Here is a 23,026-nt window from a genome sequence, read left to right on the forward strand (position 1 = left end):
TTACTAGTCTTTTTTCTCCCTGCATATTTTCTCCCCCTAATCTCATTCCTCTTTCCCACCCTCTTCCCATTTCTTCCTTTCTCTCCGTTCCATCCTCCTCTCCCTTCATTTTCCAGTCTCTTTCCTTTAACCCTTCTCCTTTTCTTTTTTTTTTTTTGAATGTTTAGAATATGTATCTAATAGCTTCTTTAGTGTTGACCTTCTCCCTTTTTTGTTCACCTCTTTTCTTCTCTTTTTATCCCTCCTTCCAACTGGAATCTCCATACCCCAAATTCAGACCTCCTTCTTCTCCTCTTCTGAAGCCAGTGTTGTCCAGCCCCTCCTTCCCTGGCAGAGCAGATAGCGAGAGGGAAGACAGCAGAATACTTTCTCTGGGTTTGCGCCCCTTCCACCTTATGTTTAAGTTGCTCCTCTTGAGTTACAGACAATGGTCTGAGCACCGTCAGCTCTGCCTGGGAACCGCGGTCTCAAGGGTGGCTGCTGAGCCACATCCCTGCCACCCTCATCAGCTCCTCAGTCCATGGAGCAGGCACTTAGGCAGGGATGGAAAGAGGTGGGCATTAGTCACCTCAACCTAGGGAGACAGTGTGACCAAACATCCCAGGAGGGGGTCGCAGTCCTCAGCAGAGCTAGAGAGATGTAGAGGAAGCTAATAGTTCATTTTCTGCCCACCACACCCCCAGGCAGTGGGTGATATTTTGATTCCCTATTTTACATCCAGGAAGGGTTAAGTAGGTTGCCCAAGGTCACGCAGCCTGGATCTGGGCAGGCCTGCAGGACCTGTCTCCTGTTCTCCTGGGCCCCAGGCCCTCCCCTCCCCTCCATCCCTCAGGTTCCTGTCTGCCCAGAAAGGCAATACTGTGGCTTAGACTCGTGGAATGTTAAACACAAATGGCCCCATTGTGCAGCCCAGATCTGCTATTTCAGAGACACAGAAGCTGGGGGCCAGTAGGTGGTGGAACCAGGGTCCTTCCCCCACACTCTGCCCCTCTCTCCGGGTCATTTCTTGCTCAGCAGCCCACAGCCTGGCAGGGGAAAATGTGTCCGAGTTCCCGGAGGAAGAGAGGTTCATTAGGCTTGGAGAGATGGTTCTCTGCTCGGAACCTGGTGATCGCTTAGTCTCCTAATCCAGAGTGCTCGGCAAAGCCATTTACCCCAGAGCGCAGCGTCTAGCTTTTGGGGCTTCTGGATGCAGACTCCCTGAGGGAAGCCCTGCCCAGCGCAGAGGCCCTGACGTAGTGCCAGAACCACAGGCCCATCGGGCGCTGTCCAGGTCACACCCTCCGCCTTGGTAGTGATGACAATGACAGTAGCACCTTTCATCTGCCAAAGTACATTCACATTCATCACCTTATGGGGTCCTCAACAGACCCCCGGGGGGTAGATGTTATTCTCACAGTTTTACAGAAGAGCTAAGGGAGCCTCAGAGGGCTCAGTTGCTTCCCACGGAGCCGTGAGTGGTGGAGCCAGGGCTCACCCAGGCCTCCTGGCCCCAGCGCCCTGCCTCACCCTCTCCCTATCTGGCCCGTGGGCCCACTGCTGCGTTTTTCTTCCCCACCTGCCCCCTAGAGCCTGGCCAGCCGGCTCAAGGAAAACATGGAGAAGCTGACTGAGGAGCGGGACCATCGCATCGCCGCCGAGAACCGGGAAAAGGAGCAGAACAAGCGGCTACAGAGGCAGCTCCGAGACACCAAGGAGGAGATGGGCGAGCTGGCCAGGAAGGAGGCCGAGGCGAGCCGCAAGAAGCACGAACTGGTAATGCCCCTCACGGGCCCGAGCTGGCAGCCCTCCGAGCCGCTGCCGAGTGCACACCTCACCCTGGGCTTGGGGGTAGGCTGCAAAGACAGCGGAGGTTAGAGAGCTGGAGGGAGGAGGAGGAGCGTGCAAGAGGACACTGCAGGAAGTCCTGAGGGTGGCCAGGGAGCCAAGGGTGGCCCCCACAGCCTGGCAACACCAGAGCAGAAAAGGCTCTGGAGGCTGTAGCAGCACCGTGTAACTTCCCCGAGGCTGGGAGAGGTTTGAAGCAAGCTGTTTCCGGGCCCCCGGAGGGGAGGCTAGCCTTCCTGCAAACCAGACTGCCCACTCTCCCTCCTAGGAGATGGATCTGGAAAGCCTGGAGGCTGCTAACCAGAGCCTGCAGGCCGACCTAAAGCTGGCGTTCAAGCGCATTGGGGACCTGCAGGCCGCCATCGAGGACGAGATGGAGAGCGATGAGAACGAGGACCTCATCAACAGGTGAGGGCAGCCTCTGTGGCATCTGCAGCCAGCACGGAGGCCCTCTTGACCACCCCCGGGGCCAGCCACCAGGTAGAATAGCTGCAACCTCTGCCTCCCCATCACCAAGCCGCCAACGCCCCCTCCCACTGCTGCCAGACCTTGGTGCGGCGGGCCCTGCGGCAGGTGAGGATGGGACAGGTGTGGCCTTAGGGAGCCGCCCACCCTGTGCTCCCCTCCCCAGGCCTCCTGAGGACCTGGCTCTCTGGCTCTGTCTGCTCAAGATGATTTATTCCCCCATTTAGCTGCATTTCCGATGGTGCCTGCCCCACTCTGGGGAGAGCAGAGATTTAAAGGCTGTGGTGCCTTGTTACTGTGCCAGAGATTTTCTCTCATAAAACCAACCGAGGGAACGGTTTAGGAAAGAGAGAGATTTGTGGCCCTAGGCCGAGGAGAAAGTCACGAGGAGGGAGACTGGCACTCGGGGTGCGGTTACGGCCTGGAGACGCACCCAACGCTGCCTTGGGCAAACCCCAGACCTGCCGCCTTCTACCCCAGGGCCAGGCCCATCCTGCAGGCAGGTCCAGGGCAGCCCAGGAGCCTGCTTCCTCTGGGGCAGGGGACAAGTGCCAGGGGCAGCCCGGACCAGATTCAGAGGACAACAGAATCATGCATCCCAGTGCCCGCTCTCAGCCAGCCAGAGCCGCTCTTGCTGAGGAAAGAGAGGCCCTCGGCTGAGGGGTCCACCTTGGTTTTGCCCATTGATTTTTCTGTCTGCTTCCTCTAGGCCCCCCCTTGCCCACCATTTTCTTTCTGTTTCCAGTTTGCAGGACATGGTGACAAAGTATCAGAAAAGAAAGAATAAACTGTGAGGACCGGAGCACGTGCGCTCTCTGCCTCTCCCCGCGGGTGTCTAACCCCCTAACACTGGGCTCCCACCCAGGGCCCTGCTGCATGCCGCACGTGGACACGGCCTCCCCACACACCCCTACTAGCTGGTCTCTAACGCTAACGCTGCAGACTGTCCTCAGGGGAGGCGGGGAATGGCCAGGCCCTGGCAGAGGCGGAGGGCGGGCAATGAGGCGTGCTGCCCGGAAGGCTGGGGCCGGCCCTCACGCCCCTGGTGGGCAGGAGCGGGATGCTCTGTTGGAAAGGAGAGTTCAGCCTCGTTCGGTGGTGCCTGCGTTCTACCTCCCCGAGTTCCAGCCCTCTCCTCCCTCAGAAACCAAGCGTAGCCCCCTCCCTGACCTGTTTCTCTGGGTGGCGGTCTCTGTCTGGGTTCGATTTGTCCACATCTTTGTGCTCCTTTGGAGCCTCAGCTGCCTGAGAGAAGCGCTTATGTTTTGTCTTTAAAGGTCCGCCACCTTCTCTTGGCAGACAAGGGTAGAAGGTGAGGGGCATCTAACAGTTTCTTGTTTGGAGAAGGCATTCAGGCAGCTAATCACGGCTGCTCTGCTGCGGCGGGGGAAGGGAACACAGCCAGATGTGTTTACTTTACTCCCTGCGGCACCGTGGGCAGAGGGAGGCCCCGGGCGTGCGTTCATTCGTGCTGGTGCTGTCTGTCAGGTGGCGGGAAGCCCAGGAAATCCACCCCTGTCTTCTTTCCCTTCTCTCCGGGTGGGAGCCGGGCAGCGCGGTGCAGATGTGCGGGCCTTCGGGCGAGCCGGGCCGATTCTCCGCCGGGTCGGACAGGGCTGTGTCACTCCTGTAGCGTGGCATTGGGCTTCCTCCCCCGCTCTTTCTTGCCTGGCAGCCTCCTCCCCTGGCCAGGATGGGCTGGCGGCAGCGCAGAGGACTTGGTGAGAGCTAATGATAAATGTAATAGTGTGTAACAGTGATAGAGGGCCGCTGGAGCCCGGTTGTCACACACAATTAATATCCCCCGCCGTTCTGTCTCCGTTTGTTTGTTCCCCCGCGATTCGGCTCCCAGTTAACTAATAGCACATGAGCCCGGACATAAATTGTATTTGACGCGAGGTTTAATTCCGACCATTTAAAATTTCAACTGCCCCCTGAGCCCGCCTGCCCCCGGAGTTTGTTTACAGGCCTGATTATTTAAGGAAAAGAGCCCAAACATCGCCTAGATGCTTGCAGTCGAAGGGAAGGCGAGGGCAGGCAGGCCAGCTTTGCAGCCCCTGTGCCGCTCTGAACGTAGGGAGGGGAAATTCGTATTCTGGGCCCGTGGCTGGCTGTCCCCTGTGTGTTCCAGCCCTGCCATCCTTGGGCGGTAGGAGCTTCCAGGGCTGATAAAATGCGCATTTAAGAGCATATTCTAAACCGTTGCCAGGCACGCACACACAATGCACACCCGCGCACCCGTGCGCGCGCGAACACACACAGACACACACACACACACACACAGCGTGCATTCACGCAGACGCATGGGGACGTGCAGTTCTAACCAGGTCCCCACTGATGGCAGAGAGGTGGTGTGGCTCCTTCCTCAGCAGCTCTGGGCCCCAGCTCCAAGTTATCGAGCGAGTGCGCTAAGGCGGGCAGAAAAATAATGTTTCGATTTACTTAGAGATACAGTTGTTATTGCCATAACCTTAATGAAAGCAGTAAACAGGGCAGTATTAAGGGAGATTTATACAGAAACGCTTTTAACATGTAGACATAGATTTTGCGATGCATACAGCACCTCCTTTCTAAAGGCAATCAATATGGTTATGAACGGCGGTGATAAATTACGGGCTCTGAAGCTAGAGAGGGAGGTTTTCTGCACGGGTGTATAAATCAGGTGGTATCGACGTTCCATGGGGTCCGGGCACCACAGTAAATCTGCCAGGCTTGGACGGGCACAGGGCTTGCATTAGCAGTTTCGGGGCTGTCTGCTAAACTCCTGTTTACCCGGGGCATCAGCCAGCTTCGTCTTTGTTATAATTCTGTATTTGACGGAAGCCCATAAAATATGCCTCTTTATTCCCCTCCCCACGAGTCAGGCTCTCTCACGGTCCCCAGAACAGAGTCTGGTGGTTTCCACTGTGTGTGTGTGTGTGTGTGTGTGTGTGTGTGTGTGTGTGTACGCGCACACGCGCCTGTGTGGCTATTTATTCGAGAACATAATTCAAGAACAGGGCCGCTCCTGTTGACACAGATGAAAGGAAATTTATATCAAGGAGGAACCTTAGCCTATCTGTGGCAGGGGAACTTGGTGAGCAGACATTCTGCAGAATTTTAGAAGCATAATCACTCGGAAGCTATCTCCAAGCCCAGCTGCTTCGTGAGGGGGTCTCCATGACTCTAGCCTCAGAATTTGACTCCTTTGGGCTTTCCTGCAAGCGCTGAGGTTTGCTTGGCCTGAAGAAGCTCTGGGGACTAACAGCTGGAGGCCACCTGAGGGAAGGAAGAGGAGCCTTGGAGAGACAGAGCCCATGTCTGGGACTTTCTGAGCCCGCCTGGATCTCTCTTGGCAAGCTGGATGCTGAAGCTGCTGCCAGTCCCTCAGGAAATGCTGATGCCCCTCTCCTTGTCTTTCTCTGTACTGAAGGGCCAGGGAAGCCTCAGGGTGGGTCTGGGCTGTGGCCTGTGCCTCCTTAACTTAGGGCCTGGGTTGGTGTTGCCATCAGCTAAGGAGACTTCCAGGTTCAAGCTCACTTGCAATCCTACGAAGCCCTTCTCTCCTGCTCCGTGGCAGGCCGGCTCTTGTAACAAAGGCATGGAAAATGGCAGCAGCTCTCGCTACAGTTTGGAGAGTGGCAGACAGGAAACAGTGGAGTAGGCCTCCAGGAGTAGCTGAAGGGCCCAGGACTCCTCTTTTAACCATTCAGCCATGTAGCTATAATTGACGAGTGCGTGGTCTTCCTGTCATTCTCCTCGGGTTGGTCATCCTGTCACAGATAACTGGGATGGGAGCTGCCTCTGTGCTCCTGGGGGTCGTCTTGGTGGCTGTCCCACGGTGTGGCCTGTGGGGTGGGGACAGGCTCCTTGCGAATGGTGTGCTCCGTCACTCTTACTCTCCTCCCTGACTCACTGACGCGCATGCCCCCTGCATCCCCAGACACACCCCGCCCCCACCCGCTCTCCTTCTGGGCGGCGGGTGACCACCTCTTGCCTGGCCTTGCCTACTTTCTGCTCCTCATTCCCACAGCGAGGGGGACTCGGATGTGGACTCAGAACTGGAGGACCGGGTTGACGGGGTCAAGTCCTGGTTGTCGAAAAACAAGGGACCTTCCAAGGCAGCTTCCGATGATGGCAGCTTGAAGAGTTCCAGGTGAGCATGTGGCCTTGAGTTTGGGAGGAAAAGCCATCTCGTGCCACCAGGAATGAATGAGCAGCACCTCGATCCCATGAGGGCAGGCCTCAGGCCATCTGCGTCTCTTGCCTGGTGTCTGTGAGGGGGGCCTAGGCGTGCTCTTGGCACATGGAATGAGCAGAGGAGGTGGCTCGGTTTCTTCTTAGCCAGCGTCTGCGTCACCCTTATTTTTCCCAGGTGATGTTTTCCTGTTAGGCTCAGGTTTGGTGTAGGATTAACTTCACCCACATTTATTCATTCAACAAATGTTGATTGAACTTCCTCATTAGGACCTTGGAATCAAGACTGAGATGGGGCACAGGGGACTCTGGATCCCACAAACCATGCCAGCTCTGGACCTCTGACATCTAAATAAGAATAGCAGCAGAGGCCGGGCTTGGTGGCTCACGCCTGTAATCCTAACACTCTGTGAGAGGCCAAGGCAAGAGGATCACTTGAGCTCGTGAGTTGGAGACCAGCTTGGGCAAGAGCGAGACCGTGTCTCTACTAAAAATAGAAAAATTATCTGGGCATGGTGGCACGTGCCTGTGTAGCTCCCAGCTACTCAGGAGGCTGAGGCAAGAGGATTGCTTGAGCCCAGGAGTTTGAGGCTGCAGTGAGCTGTGATGATACCACTGCACTCACCCTACTTGGGATGACAGAAAAGGCACCAGTTTCCCTGATTCCTGTCCCAGCTACAGGCACATTTCTGTCTTTCTCTGCCTGTTCTCTACTTTTTCTAATTTTTTTGCTGGCCCCCAGTGTTTCCTCCTGATACCCATCCACTGGGGGAACTCACTCCCCTATTTGAGAGCCAGTCACAGCCTTCTGATCATACAGACAGCTACCCCTGGAATCCAGGGCTCCCCCTTCCTCATCCCCTACCTTCTGGCCAGCATGGCAGCAGGGAGTAGGAACATCTTCGGTTCCCTTCCCCCCTATGGCCACTTCCCTGCCAGCTCCCTCCTCACACAGAGTCCCCCCAACTCAAGCTGATGGGGATCCCTGGGGCACACCTTCCACCCCCTTCCGGAGACAGCAGGTGGGCTGGGTGGAAAAAGTAACATCCCTTCCTCCCTTCTCAACTCCCCTGAGGCAGCCCCTTCCCCAAGTCCGGCCCCTCACCAAAAGCACCCAGTGGCCCCCCATAATTGGTTTAATTTACTCAGCCAGACAGCATTTTGCTTTTGCAGATAATGCCGGCTTCCCCGCCCCTCTGCCGTGGTTCACCACGGCGTGGCACAAGGCTCCAGGTAGTTGACAATGAAATAAATTGAACTAAACGTTTAGAGGGGGGAAAAGTGATGAAATAGAACAATAGTCTAATTTACATGACATTCTCCATGAAGCTATTTTCACTGACGCAAATTATTTTGCTTCATTTCCTCCGACATTCTCACCACCACTTTGCGGGAGCTGCCGCCGTTTCTCCTCCTTTCACCTCCCTCCTCCTGTGTCTTTATTCTCTGGGTTTAATGCTTGTTCCTCTCTCTCTCTCTCTCTCCATCTCTCTCTCCCTCTCCCCCCACCTCTCTCTCTCTCTCCTGGCTGCCCCTCATCCACCGCTGCGCTGGCGTCGTCCCCCAGGACGGCCCTCAACACCCTGGGTAAGGAGGGCAAGGGGGCGGAGGAGCGGCCGGCCTCCGTGCTGAGCTCCCTGAGCTATCGCAAGCGGCTCACCCTAAAGGACTCCATTGGGGGCACGGGGGACCAGGACTCGCTCTTCACCACCCTGAGCGAGCGGGCGGCCTCCCCCGAGAGGCCCCCAAGGAAGGCCCGTGCGGGCCCCAGGGAGGAGCCGGACGAGTGCGGCTCGGTCTTCTCAGAGGCCAGGAGCCGCGCCGGCCGGGGGCTGGAGAAGCGGTGGGGCTCGGACTTCGACCGGGCCTCAGCTGTCTCCGCGCCCGTCAGTCGGGCCTCCTCGGCCACCCGGCATGGCTCAGGGGAGGACAGGGCCTGCTCCTCCCTGAGCTTCTCGCTGTCCGGCTCACCCAGTTCCCGCCGCAGCACCTCCCGGCTTGACAGCCTGTCCAGGACCCTCAGCCCTTCCTTGAGCCGGGCCTCGGGCCTGGGCCGGGAGAGCCCTGATTCCCGCCTGTCCCTGGGCCGGAGCTGCCTGGACGAGTGGGAGGACGGAGCCAGCATGGCCTTGAGTGAGGCCCACTCGCAGTACAGCCACCCGTCGCTGGCTCGCAGCCTGTCGGTGCCACCCGAGCCACGCGGCTCGGCCTCAGCCACGGATGAGCCTGTCAGCTCCGGCGCCCGCCCCACCAGCCGTCGCTCCTACCTGGACCCAGACCTGGAGGCTGCCATCAACGAGGTCTTGAGCTACAAACCTGTCCCGTTCCAGCGGAGCAGCCTGGAGCCTGACTCCGGGGAGGACGACCGGAAGAGCATCCAAAGTGCCCGGAGCGCCCAGCTGGACTCCCCAGAGCGAGCCACCAGCATCCGCCGCTCCGCCTCTGCCGCCGACGTCTCCCGGTCCCACGGCAGCCGGAAGAGCCGGAGCAAGCGGAGGAGCAGAAGGAGCAGCTCCAGCTCTAGCTCCAGCTCCAGCTCAGAGGGTTCCTCGGAGCACAGGCGGCGGAAGAAGGGGCGCTCCCGGAAGAGCAAGAAGAAGTCCAAATCCAGAAGAAAGAGAGCCGAGACCGAGTCGGAATCCTCATCCTCGTCATCTGGTGGGTCGACCGTCTCGGGCCACAGCCGCTCCAGCGTGAAGAAGGGCCCCGCCGCGGAGAGCGAGGCGGCGGGGCAGGCGCCCCGGCAGTCGCGGAAGGAGGAGAAGAAGCGCAAGAAAGAGGTGGACAGCCTGATGATGCGGTACCTGTACCGGCCGGAGAGCGACTAGCGCAGTAGGTGGCACCTGGCGTGGAGTGCAGCATGGCGTGTTCCACCCGGCGTGAACTAACGTGCTCCCTGCCCCTCCAGCCACCGCCTCAGGCCCCGCCTGCATTCCTCTTGGGCAGGCCTGGCCTTGAGGAGCCTCCTGGCGACCTCGAGAGCAGGGGCCAGCTAGGCTGGTCAGTCACTCCAAGCCCCGAGCCCAGCCAGCTGAAATTGCTGCTGATGTCAGTTATAGTTCCCACTCGCCAAATCTTTACCCTGTGGCTTAGATACTTGCCACGCTCTAGTCACTTAATCCTCACAGCAACCCCCTAAAAAAGGGCTGATTAACCCTGTTTCATCGAAGGGGAAGCTGAGACTCAGAGAGGTTAAGTCACTTGCCAAAGGTCACATAGCTGGGAAGTAATGTTGCCAGGATCTGAACGGGGCTGTTCAACTCAACACTCTTACCCTTAACCACCTCTTTGCATGGCCCAGAGCAGAGCACATGGGTGACATGTTTACTGTATGTGCCAAGCAGCACCCATGTGTGAGCTTTTGTCCACGGCTCTAACAGGACGGGCCCAAGGAAGGGCCTGAGCTGCCACACAGCCTTGAGTTGGTACATCAGCAGCTATAAGCTATTAGGGACCCTTTTGCTCCGTTCGCCCTGCCCCTGCAAAGCCACCTTTTCCCCTGGCGTGGATCTCGAGCCCAGGAGCACAAGGCTCACAGGACTGCAGCCCACACAGCGCCACGCCCTGCAGACAACCAGGAGATGCCTGACTCCCTCCTCAACCCTCCCACCTCAAGCCCACGCTTGGGCGTCACCTCGCTTCTGCTCGTCTTGTAAAGTTCTAATGAATAGAAATTAGCAGCTGCTGAGTGACAGCCCCCTCCTGGCTCTCCTGCCTCCCCCAGCTCTTCTCCCTGTGGGGAGGGAGACCTAGCAGTTAGGCGCTTTATGCCCACACCTCCGTCCTGAAGGAAAGGCAGAGCCTGACTCATTGGAATCCCATTGTTGCCATTTTCCCTGGTGGGTGGTGACATTTTGGATCACCCTAGTTATGCGAAGTTGTTTTCAGCATGGCGCCCTCCCAGGGCAAGCTTGCTGCTTGCCAGGAGGTATGACCCCAGAGTGCAGCCCCCTGGGGTATGGCGTTTATTTCCAGATGCATGAACTAACACACCTGTCGCATGTTTGTGCTGTGGAGCCACTGGCCATATTTGCTGACTTTGAATGGGTTATACCAAAAGGGACCAGTTTAAGGTCCCTTTAAGGAATGGAGCCAGAGGAAGTGAATGTTACATGCAGGTATTTGAAGATGGGTGAGATGGGATGGGGGGAGTGGAACTTGAACTCATTCCTCGGGCCTCAGCTGCCCCGAAACCAAGCCCTTGGGCTCAGCCCTGCTCTGTTGCTTACCCCATGTGGCACCTAGCTGCTGGGTGCTCCAGGAAAAGCAGGAAGTATCTCAGTTGTACAGGGCAGCTGCTGTCAGCTCCATAGTGAGAAGAGACAGGAGTAGAAATGTTCGGTCTACATCTCAGCCTTCTGTCAGCAGCCCTGCTTGTGCCCAGCACCCCCGGTGCAGGAAGGCAGTTAAGGGACAGAGGGGGGAGGTTAGGGAAGGCAAATCAGGGGCCAGGCCCTTCTGCTTACTGCACCCTTCCCCAGAGGGGGACATGGGCCCACCTGGGCCGTCCCACACTGACCAGCAACTGGCAGGTTTCAGACCCCAATGCCCTCAGCCCACCCTTGACCACAACAACCAGCAAGAACAAAAAGACAAAATGCCTGTTTCTTCCACCGACCACCAGCACAGTCCTTCTCACTCACCCAGGAGAGCAGGAGTAATCCTGAGACCCCACACACCACCGCATCTGAGGAGGACAGGATTCACAGCTGGTGGCGTGGCACCCAGCCAGCGCCTACCCAACCAACGGGGAAGCCAGAGGGAAAAGGGCCGGGGAGGGAGGGCCTCGCTGCACTGAGCGTCAACTGGCTTTGGGGTGGATAAACCACCAAGGGTGGGGACGGGGGACAGTGCAGTCGTTTAGCGTCCCATCTGGCAATGAGGACCAGTGAGAATTCGGAGCAGGAACACGGCATCCACAGCGAAGTCAAGGGGAAGGGAGCTGCCACCCCGGGCTCTCCCAGCGGGAATTAGCTTATGTACCAAATTGTTTATGACAGCGCTGAGCAGGAGACACGGGCTTGTGGGGAGGAAAGATTTTTAAACAATTTGGTTAAGATGCTGAAATTGCCAGCCCTGGCCCCTGCTGTTGGCTCTCTGACGGCAGTGGCAGTAGAAGTCACTAAGGAGACTGGCTAAAGAGCACCCAAGCTGGAAGCAAGGGGGACCGTGTGGATGTACAACCCAAGGGGGAGAGAGACATGGGGTTTACCGCCTCCCCAGCTGCCTCTGCCACTGCCCAGCGTCCTGATAGAACAGGATGGAAACCTGGCTGTCACGTGTCCAGGTGTCTGCCTGACAGGCACAGGAGTGCGGTGGTGGGGGCCAGAGCCCCACTGTGAGAAGAGGTGCAGGATGGAAAGGGGCATAGGCCCGGGCTCTTCGGCAGCCCCTCATTTGCATCTGGATCCCAGCCCTGGCATCTGCCTCAGCCCCTCTGCCCACAGAATAACCCCACTGTCTTTCCACAAAGCCAGGCGCTCCTTTGCCTGACAGCAGACCGTTGGCACTGGGTGCCCAGAAATTCTGTGTGAAAAATGAGAACCAAACCAGGCTCCCTCTAATTTGAATTCCAACAACCCCAAAGCTAAAATAACCCCAATTTTTTTCTGTGTTGCACAGTCATCATTGAGCTTTATAATTTTGTCCTGGAGACCCCCCAGGGTCCTTAAGTGCCTTCGGCCCATCAAAGTAAGACTCATTTATGTTCAGTCTAGTTTGTATTAAATGTGTTTTGTGCTATTCTGATTCCTTTAAAAATGGTAATTCATTCATGAGAAATACGATAACTATTAACCAGATTGCCCCATTCCTGGACCGTTTTGCATAATTGAACATGTATTCATTTTATCAGGCTCTTCCTTCCCCCAGGGACAGAGAGAGACCTGTCTTTACACCCCCTTGGGCACTCTCCCAGGCCAGCAGGAGAATTCAGGTTTGGTCTTGTTTTCCTCCTGGTCATTCAGTCTAGCTGCAGAATGGACTCCTCCTAAGTCTTTGAGATCCAAGAATCCCAGGTTCAAGTTTACATACTGGCTCTGTGACCTTGGGCATGATGGCTCCTGTCTTTGAACTAGCATCCTTATACTACTTCACAGGGTTATTGTGAAGAACAAGAACAAGATGGTACATGTATGGTGCCTAGGCCCGTGTCTCCTACACAGGAGTACTCAGTACTTTCTTCTGGATTTCTCACTGACACCTTGGGAAAAAGCTCAGAAGGTGGTCCATTCTTCCAGAACCCTGTTTCCTTCTCTTTGAGTTGGAGATAGAACTTTAAAAGGGCAGATAAACAAAGGGCCCTCCCTAGACGCTTAAATCAGAACTGTAGGCAGCGGGGATCACAGAATTCCTGCTTGCCCAGGTGGAAACTCTCTAAGACCTGGAGGTAGGGCTGCAGCTCTAGGGAGCCGCCAAGCGTAGGGCACCGGTAGGAGCCACGCTGGGCTGTGTTTTCTCCAATGGTACTGAAATTATAGTGCACTCCAACTGGCAGAGGCAGTGGAGGCAGGAGAAGAGGGGTAGGGGAAGGTGGCTCTAAGGCTTTGGGAAAGAAAATTGAGAAGGCGGATGGAGCTGGAAGGTGAGGTCCCATCTTCCCTTGTTTGATGCCACGATCCTGCCCCATCCAGGGATGATGCTTCACATCGTGGTAGAGGGAAAGCTGGAGGCTTCCAGAGCCAGTGGTCTGATGAAGATTCTCTGGGGTTAGGTTGTTGTACCAAGAAAGGGGCTTTTCCCAGTGGGCCACCCTGAAATAGAGGCCTTGCCAGCCCCTACTTCCTGAATCTCCGTTCCTTGTGGTGGGTAGATGATGACTCGGTCAAGGATAGCAATTCTCACAGGGCTTAAGAAATCATGATTAGGAGAAAGGGTTACTATCTGGGAGTATTCCATGGGGAAAGCCCTTCTCAGAAGGAATCTTTATGGGAAATAACGTCAGCCTGGGTGACAGAGTGAGACCCTGTCTCTAAAAAACCAAAAAAAGGCAGTTAACAAATAAATTGACCACATGGAAAGAACTTGCCTAAGACAACACCTGCCTTAGACAAGTTGTGATTATGTGGGCACCAGACCTCCAGTCTCCAAGCCAGTGTGGTTCGTGGCCCACCTGCGTCAGAGTCTTCTGAGGAGGGAGCTGAAGGTGCAGAACTCCTGGGCTATCCCCAGGAGCTAGCAAGTCAGAATTTCTAAGGGGAAGACCCAGGAGTCTGCAGCTGATTCTTGTGCCCCTCGTGTCCAAGACCCCCTTCTCTCCAGCATCAAGATGGTGCACTCCTTTCTCTCCTGTTTTCTAGGCAAGCCAAGGAAGGTTCTTCACTCAGCAGCATTTGGCTTTGTGAGCCTCCCCAGAAGCAAAGCTTTGGTGTTGATGCGTAGGAGTGTCATTTGTCCGTAACCTTATCCCTCTGTCCCCACAGCCCCACCAGCTACTGGAAGTCCCTTGCCCCTGACCGGTCAGACGACGAGCACGACCCTCTGGACAACACCTCCAGACCCCGATACTCCCACAGCTATTTGAGTGACAGTGACACAGAGACCAAGCCGACGGAGACCAATGCATAGCCCAGGGGAATGGTTGGCCGCCCTCCCACCCACGGCCTGCGGCCGCCTCAGCCTCTCTCCCCAGGAGGCAGGGCACTGGTCTCCGCCACCGGACTGTGGATCTGCATGGGAAACACCCAGCCCTCTCCTATCAGGGCGTCTTCCGGGCTGTGGGTGTCCAACATCTCCACGTGGAACAGGTGGGGGAAGAGGAGCTCCTGAGAAGAGACCTTTTTGCTCCTCCCTGCCTCGGAAATGCCACGCTCTTGGCTTCTACCCTGGGCCACTGCAGGCAGTAGCAGGTGGCCTGGCACTGCATGGAGCCAGCAAGTTGACCTCCATCTCAGCCCCCTGCTCAGGGACAGTGGACATGTTGCCCCCTGGGACACTCTGAGTTGCTGGGTCCTTGGGGAGGAGTAGGGGTCGGGGCAGCAATTCCTTCTCTCTGGTTTGGGGTGAGGGCTTTCTCTTCTCGGTGCCTGCTGTCTTTCTACTTTTTAATTTAAATACCCAACCTCTCCATCACGGCTGCATCCCTGAGAGTGGGAAGGGGCTGGTGGCAGCTGGGGTCCCCGGGAATGGCTCGGGAAGCTCATCTCTACTTCACTCTTCAGAGCGCAGTCCTCCCTCTGCAGCTGGAGACGTGGTGAGCAGAGCCGGGTCCAGGGCCTTACGCGTCGGCGTGGGGAGGGGCCCTCGGGTGCTTCTGGGTTGGGCCGAGCAGGCCTGTGCGGCAGGGGTGCGCTCCTACCATCCGCAGCTTCCACCCCCACCCGCCCCCTGCTCGGCGTGTTACGTGCAATGACCTATTTAAGAGTAAACCCATTCCACCTACGCCAGCCAGTTCGGGGCTTATCCAAGCACTGCCTCCCTCCCCTTCTGGCCCAGTTGCCTGGGTCATAAGCGCCACTTGGGAGGGAAGCCCCTGGGCTGGGGGCTTGTGATCGGAAAGTCTGAAGAGGGAAGTTTGGTCCGTGCTGATGTGTATCAGACACGAGTCCTCACCCTGTGTCCTGAGCCTGTGTCATTTTTCTTCTCTCCATCTCCCTGCCCCCACACACTTATCCCAGACGTCACAACCTGAAGGCCCCAGCCCCACCCCAAAAGGTTACCCTGACAACTCCACCAGACTTCGGGGCCCAAGGGCAGTGCCTGGTGCTGCGCCCACCTGCCGTCCCCCCTCCTCCTGCAATCGGTTTGTACTCACTGGGCTGTGCTCTCCCTTCCCTGTTTACCTGATGTATGGAAATAAAGACCCTTTTCCTCCGGCTCCGCCAGTTTTCCCGCCTGGTCCTTCAGGCTCAGGTAATGTCCAGTGTGGTCTTGGAGGGAGAGGCAGGATTCTGATGGGGACTCAGGGCCTCTGGCCTGCTCCCATGTCAGACCAGTGCCACTTAGAGGGGCTGGACATTTGGGGCAGGCAGAGGTAGTGGGATGAGGGGGTTGGTCAAGGAAGCCACCGCCCCCACCTTTTATGTCAAGAGCCTATGCCTGGAATCCAGGTTGGCAGAGTGGTCCACGCCTCACCCTCCCCTGGCCCCAGGGAATGTTGAGGTCCACCTGATCGTTAAATCTCACCAATCACAGAGATTTTTTAAGGGATTCAAGCCTTTCTCATTGGAAAGTTTTTTAAAGCTTAATTTTAGTCATTTCAAAGGTGACTTTTTGACCAAACCTTGGCAAAACTGTCTCTGGCCCCCAGCCCTCTTGGGCCACAGGGCAAATTGAATCAGCTGGGAGTTCTGGGCGCTGCTCAGTCCCTGTCTTCAGGCCCAGCCCATGCTTTGTCCCTTCACTGGCAGCTGGCGGCAGCTTGTGCAGAACAGCAAAACACAAAAGACCCTTCGTCCTCTACCCTCTGTAACGCGGCCAGTTATAACCCCTGCGTGAATAAAGCGGTCTGGGCAGGTGGGTGGGGAAGGGCATCAGACAGCCCTGGTGCCACGGCTCTTGTGGTGTCAGCCACCCAGAAAGAGCCGCGAAAGGGAAGGAGGGCAAAAAATCACCCCCCAAACGAGTGGGAGAGAAGTGTGACATGGATCCATCTTGAGCGAAGGAGACTGCTCCTCCACCACCCCACAATAGAATAGAGAAGGTAGTAAAAGTGAAGCTACTTTTTTTTTTTTTTAACTGCTGGCACATGTTCAATTCTGTCACTCATCTTTTATTCCTGGTTTCACATAGCTCGGTGCATTTTCCGTTTCTGCTAGGAACTAGTGTGACAAACTCCCTGCCACCTACAGATGAGTTCCCACCTCTGCTCATCCTTACTGAGTCAGGCCTCTGGTTAACTGGAAAGTCCACTGTCAACCTCCAATAGCCTGGCGTGGGACAAAGGGCTTTGTTCAAGTCAGAAAATATGTTATTCGTTTGTTCGTTTGCCTGACAGTGGAGAAGCGTTTCATAGCTGCTTGCTGTGGGCTAGGCACCACTGGTGGATGAGGTCCCTCCTTTCACCAAGTGGACATTCTCGTGGGGGAGGGAGACACAGAATACATACTACACCTGCTGTATGCACAAGCTCCGAGTGGGTAGAGAGGAACAGATCATCGCGTTTGTCCTCTGGGGGCTTGTGGACTGGGGCCAGAGCAGACCTATCTGGAAATAATTACACAGGACATAACAGAAGGACAAGAAGTTTTGGGGCATATTATGGAAGGAGACACTCTCTTTGAGGCAGGGGGCTGGGGACGGCTTCTAAAAGGAGCTGGTACTTTGAGCCAGCTTGAAGATAAGGCTTCTGCAGGTAGATATTGTTGGGATGGGCTTGCTGGGGAAAAAAGAGCTTAAGCCAAGGTCCTGAGGCAGGGAAAGACTGGTGGTAGAGCATGTCACAGGCTCTCTGGGGAAGGCAGCAGACATCGCCTGAGATGACCAATGCTTCTCCAACTTTCAGCAAAGCCACTTGGCCAAGGTAGTGGGCTCTAGGCTGGGAAGAAGATGATTCCCTTGACACTAACCCCAGAGGAGTCCAGGAGTCTTCAGGGCCACCGAATCCCGTCTTCATTCTGCATGTACCTTGAAAGCTCTGTAAGCTCCTGCCCTCCCCCGTACACTCATGGTAGCTCTGGTCCTTAAGATGTATGTGATTCTTGCGAAACAGAAAGCAAACCTGTCCCTGTGCCAGGCTCAAAGCCAGCTCGCTAGATCCTCCTCTCTAATTGCAGACCCTCAGGATTGCTCCAACTCCTGAATAAGAGAACCAAAGTCCTGTGGAACTCCCCGTGGTGCCCAGTCTGGGCCCAGAGACTACAGCAGCAGGCAGTGACCCCTAAACTGCCTCCTTTTGTCCTTGTGTCCCCTTGGCAGATTATCCCAGTTGTCCTTTCCCCCATCCCCCGCCCCCTTGCCTGGTGGCACAGACACTTAGCGATTTGCTCCTTAATTGTCCCCCAGCTAGGCTTCGCAGATGCCGCTCTTTAATCTCTCCTGATAAATGAATCGCGCCGCTCCTTTAATCATATGTTCATATCCAAGCCAATTTGAATCAATTTGGCAGGGAGCGTGTTGCAAGAGATGCCATGACTGCTGTTTCTCCCCCCAGGGCCCTGGAGCCAGAGTGACTGTTGTCCTTACCCTCAGCAAAGAGCCCAGGAGACCCATGCAGGGAAAGGATCTCCTACCTGAATGGTGGGGACTTTTCAAAGTCATCTCGTTCATTCTTGTCCTCCAAGCAGGCTGTGTGGGACCAGAGGGTGATGAATTCCCAAAGCCCTCAGAAGTGGGGGGGGGGGCGGCAATGAGTCCACAGACTTCCTTGGTCACTGAATAAAGGGCTCCGCAATAATCCCTGGGAGAAAGTGCTGCCTTAAATCTAACCCTAATCCTTTCTGTCCCCCATTCATTTCCTCTGAGTTGGTTCTCAGAGAAGCTGGAACACTCCATCATCTTTTATATAGCAACACATTCCAGACAAGTCTATGATAATTTGTCCTTGCCTGCTACTGCTACTGGCATTCACTCCAACTCCTTTCATCTTCCCCTAGGACGTATTTTCTAAAACCTCCAGCCTGGTGGGCAGTCCAGGACATGCTTGGTAATGGACCAAGCTCTGCCGTGTTTGGGGCTGCTGCCTTTTCACCCCTATAGTGGCACACACGTGCAGTAGCGAAAGCAAAGCAAAAATAGATAAAACCTGCTAAACTGAGCGTTTATTTTGCTACTACCACCGCGACCTTGGAGAAGGGGCTTAACCTCTGGAGCCTAAGGTGGCATTGCTGGCAAGAACCTTTTGGCTCCCAAATTCAGAGCTCCTCACTGCAGCCAGCAGAATCTCCTATGCCCACCTCTTCATCCCCCCAGGTGAGGAACCAGAGGGACCAACGTGCTGGAAGCACCATCGAGGCTGCAAGATGCCGGTGCTGCGGGAGGAACGTAGTCTCTCCGCGCAGTGGTGTCTGGGGTTAGTTTCCGTCCAGCCGACCGGTTGAGCCTCAGCGTCCAGTTTCATTTCTTCTCCTTCCCTGGCTCTGCCAGTCCAGGCAAGTGCCCGGCCATTCACTGGGAAACCGAGGGGTCATTAACATATTCATATCTCATTTGCATGTCCACGGGCTTTGGGGCGCCCTGGACTATGATTCTGCCCCTCCCACCCCGCCCTCCTCCTGGAGATTCTTCCCGCATTTCCCATAGGCCACGCCCCTTAAAAGAGGAAGGTTAGCTCTGTCCATGGGTTTTTAAGCAGCTGCTGGGGGGAACTTGTGGGCGTTTCCCTTTTAGAGATTACAGAGGCATGAGGACCCGGCTACTGCTGCAGCAACCCGGAAATACTGTTTCCCGCCCTTTTAGGGGCTCTTGGAAGTCCTCAGCCTGGGCTCAAAGGACCAGTGACTGGGGCTGAGGGGGCCCCTCCCTGCCAGTCAGTAGAGATCTGTGCGATGAGGAGGAGGGTGATAAGACCAATAACAGTCCCTACTTATTGAGCACTTTGCCTACGAAATCTCATTTAACCTCCGTGACAACTCTGTGAAGTGTCACTGTTCTCTTAAGGAAACTGAGGCTGAGAAATGACGTCATCTTGCCAAGCAGGGTCTTCAGCTTGGTTCCAGCAGCTGGCCAGGCATTTGGAAGAGCTGTTCTGGCCTTGCCAGAAAACGGAGAGGCTAGAGAGGAAAGAATTGCTGTCCTCATCTCAAATCGCTGCGTGCTTGGTATTCACCAAGGCTTGGCCTTAGGAAGGAAGCACTTCTTGGCAATTTGGGAGAAAAATACCTACCTCACATTTGTGTCGCTCTTTACAATTTTCAGAACAGCCCCCTCACATTACCACATTTGCACTTCACTCCCACTGTGCCAACAATATGAATAACAGTTCCACATAGCCCAGGATGCATATTTTAAGCTATATTCACTTCAGTCTAATTTCATTACAGCACAACAGAGCAATCTAGACCATTCTCTGCGATTTGATCTGGGAGGAGACATTTCCAGAGCAATAGCCATTTTGGAGTTAACCAGGATGCTAGATTTGCTTAGAAGGAATTTTACAGAGAAATTGAGTCTTCTGTAGTGTAAGCCCCAGTGATGGGTCATATACATAAAGGAGATTCCAGAAAGGATGTGTGCTTTGCGATTGAAGTCAGTGACATAAATCTCCCAGAGGAATACTTATATGTGCAGATGGAATTTGCTGTAGCTATCAAAAGTCAGCTATGACAGTTTTACCAAAAAAAAAAAAAAAAGAGAGAGAGAAAAATTCAAAAAGGATATTAAGTTTTGACACCATCCAGGCAAATTATATTTGAGGTGGCTTAAGAGTCAAAGAGTTTCCACATTTTAATAAATTTTTGTATGTTTTGTGGCATATCTATGATCTGATTAGATTAGGGAAAGAAGCAAATGGATTCGGGGAAAAGAGAACTCTAAGGAATTTGAAAGTGGAGAATTAAAAAAAAAAGGTCAAAAAAAAAAAAAGAGGCCGGGCGCGGTGGCTCACGCCTGTAATCCTAGCACTTTGGGAGGCCGAGGCGGGCGGATTGCTCAAGGTCAGGAGTTCGAAACCAGCCTGAGCGAGACCCCGTCTCTACCAAAAATAGAAATAAATTAATTGACCAACTAAAAAATATATATACAAAAAATTAGCTGGGCATGGTGGCGCATGCCTGTAGTCCCAGCTACTTGGGAGGCTGAGGCAGTAGGATCGCTGAGCCCCGGAGATTGAGGTTGCTGTGAGCCAGGCTGACGCCACGGCACTCACTCTAGCCTGGGCAACAAAGTGAGACTCTGTCTCCAAAAAAAAAAAAAAAAAAAAAAAAAGATAGAGGTATTGGGAAAATGCAGCCAATAGCTTCAGAAATGCTAGGTCTTTGAAAGGCAGGTCAGGGACAGGTAGCCCAGCAAATATAAAATTGTATGTGATGAAAAAGGTCTCATGGCTCAATGTAACCCCGGGGCCTGACATCAATTGCAGGTTGGCACCTTTGCTTGAGGGCTGCTTCTGGCCCCCAGCGGATTGCTGTCCTGTGGAGAGCAAGGGTGACCCTCGTGATTGGCACTCTCTGGAAGGTTCTGCACTGCAAGCACAGGTCGCATGGCCTGCCTTTGTGGCTCCCAGAACTCGTCTGAGGGGGCTGTTCTTTCTGGTGGACCAGGCACTCAGCCACTGTGCAGGATTTAACAGTAGAAAAAGAGCTTCTGCTCCCAGGAACTGGCAAAATAAGCCTAGAGAACCAACTAGAAAGTGAGGCAGTCTTACAACTCTGTTAATGGGTTCTTAAGGTTACATGTAGCTGTGAAGACACAGATCAATAAATAAATATTAGAAAGAACCTCTGAAAACTATGATTTTATTTGGAGACGTGGGGTTATAGATGAAGTTATAGACATGGGGTTATAGATGAAGTATTTGTGCTTTTAATATCAAGTTTTCATACAATTTTTTTTAAGTCAGTCCAGGCCGGGAGTAGAGGCTCACACCTGTAATCCCAGCACTTGGGGAGGCTGAGGCAGGAGGATTGCTTGAGGCTAGGAGTTCAAGACCAGCAATAGTGAAACCCTGTCTCTACAAAAAAAAAAAAAAAAAAAATTAGCCCGGCGTGGCGGTGCCCGCCTATAGTCCCAGCTACTCCCAAGGCTGAGGCAGGAGGATCCCTTGAGCCCAGGAGTGTGACATTGATGTGAGCTATGATGATGCCACTGCACTCTAACCTGGGCAACAGGCCCTTTCTCAAGAAAAAAAAAAAAAAAGTCAGTACAGATGTGTGTACCAACACCAAAGAAGGCCCCAAATTGTCATATTAACGTGACTATAAGAGTAGCTTCTTTTCTAGCTTTTCATATATAGAAATCATAGCCGTGGGGGGTGAACCATGTGGCAAAGCTGCTTAGAAACTGCTTAGATCCCTTGCTCAGGGAAAGCCATTCTTAAAGCAGCAGGCATCTCTTGGCACGGCTGCGAGTGGAAGCTGGAAGAGGAACAGATTGGAGGGTGGAACTTGAATGGGGTATTTAGGGGAGAGGAGCAGGGCGGGGGAGAGAGGAGCATTTAGAGCAAGCCCTCCCCTGCAGCCTGGAGCCCTGCAGGCGACTGGTTTAGGTGAGGATGTTCCTGCTGGTGGTGGAGAGACTGGTGGTAGAGTTGGGAAGAGGAGAAGCCAAGAGTTGAGAAGGTCATTTAGGAAGTTCGTGACATAGTGGTAGACTTTCTTTTTTTAAAGAAAGGGGTGGGGTGGACACGGCTCACTGGCCAGACTCTGTGCCTGGCTGATAGATTTGTGCTTCTAATTCTGGATTCCATCTGAGAAGGTTTAGCCCCGTAAGGAAGTATTGTTGCTGAGTCAAGTGACCAGTGAGTTTCTCTGCGAAAATGAGAACATGAGCTATCCATAGTAGAAGGGGAAGCCTGGGGCTCTGCATCCGGGAAGGTCTGGGAGGAGTAAGTCCCGTGGGCCGTGGGTGTGATCACCATCTCCCGCCCCACCCCCACTCCTTGCTCCACAGTAGAAATCGGCTACAAATCTCAGCTTGTTGGGAACAGATGGCCTTGGCTGACGAATAAGCCACCGCAGGCTGCTCCACCTGTTCTCGGGCTGGAATAATCAGCTCGAGACAAACATCGGCGCTGAAATAACTCATGGCAGCGGGTGATGTGCGGGCACAGATTCCAAAAATCTCTTAAACAGAACCCCTCCAACTCTCTCCCCTCCCCAGCCCCTAGAGGCCATTGGGGAAGGTAATGGAGTGGAGAAGACAGATAGAGGCCCAGTCTGAGCAGGAGGCCTAAGCTGGTGGTGCCCCGGGTGGTGCTGGGTGGAGCAGGGGACTGAGTTCCACAGCAAGGCAGGGGCATCCATCTCTGTGGGGCACGAAATCATTTCTCGGGAGCACGCGGAGAACAGGGGACTGGTTGGTCCGTGAGTGGGCCAAGGGCGATAAGATCCAACCTGTCTGGGACAGCAGAGACCTGAGAATTTGGGATCCATTTGGATTTGTTCATCAAAGGTGTGATATGCAAATGATATCAAGCTACGGAAGCTCAGAGGGCTCAGGCGGCCGCCGAGGAGCCTTCTCTCCCTGGCTCTGTCAGTGGGCGGCTGGGTGCCCGTGATTCCCTGGATTCGTGTTCAGCCTCCCCTGCTTCCTGATGGAGTCAGCTGGGCTGATGTTCCCTGGGAGAGGCAGATGAGCCTGTCAGGGGAGTGACAGAGCAGGGAAACAGTGGTGAGGGACAGTGGGGGTGACAGCTGAGATGGGGGTCCAGTCCCTGTGGGGCCAGCCTGGAGAGGGCAAGAAAGGAGGCTGCATGTTGGGTGCCTCATGCAGGCAGTTCCCCGGGTTCAATGGCCAGGCCAAGTGCACAGAGCTTGGGGCTCTGAGTCCCCAGAGGCTGTGTGGGTATAGGGAGCATGCAGAGCCCTTCAGCCCCCCTACTTGCATCTCTAACTGCCAGTCATTTTTTTCCACCAAATGACCCCTGCTGTGCTGCCTGGGGACTGAGGACATTGGAGGACCCTCCCCTATTATTTAGGGTCCTGCAAACCTGTTCAAGAAACCAGTTCTGCTCAGAGAGGTGCCG

The 23,026-nt window shown here is 54.7% G+C and overlaps 1 protein-coding gene across 12 annotated transcripts in view; it reads left to right on the top strand.

The window, feature by feature from the left end:
* The window catches only part of MYO18A (myosin XVIIIA), a 97,265-nt gene extending 81,982 nt beyond the window's left edge, over positions 1-15,283 (top strand). For 6 of the 12 annotated variants that reach the window (XM_012740733.3, XM_012740734.3, XM_012740737.3 and 3 more), the window contains 6 exons: positions 1,570-1,755; positions 2,096-2,235; positions 3,038-3,082; positions 6,305-6,427; positions 8,036-9,300; positions 13,890-14,007. In XM_012740733.3, coding sequence (XP_012596187.3) covers positions 1,570-1,755; positions 2,096-2,235; positions 3,038-3,082; positions 6,305-6,427; positions 8,036-9,296 — 1,755 coding nt within the window. In that variant the 3' untranslated portion in view covers positions 9,297-9,300; positions 13,890-14,007. Of the gene's footprint in view, positions 1-1,569; positions 1,756-2,095; positions 2,236-3,037; positions 3,083-6,304; positions 6,428-8,035; positions 9,301-13,889 lie in introns of all 12 variants that reach the window. The other 6 variants (XM_075994301.1, XM_012740750.3, XM_012740749.3 and 3 more) reach the window with 4 other exon arrangements.
* Positions 15,284-23,026: the final 7,743 nt, after the last annotated feature.

This window comes from Microcebus murinus, chromosome 18, assembly GCF_040939455.1.
Source record: "Microcebus murinus isolate Inina chromosome 18, M.murinus_Inina_mat1.0, whole genome shotgun sequence".
In the NCBI taxonomy this organism is placed as follows: domain Eukaryota; kingdom Metazoa; phylum Chordata; class Mammalia; order Primates; family Cheirogaleidae; genus Microcebus; species Microcebus murinus.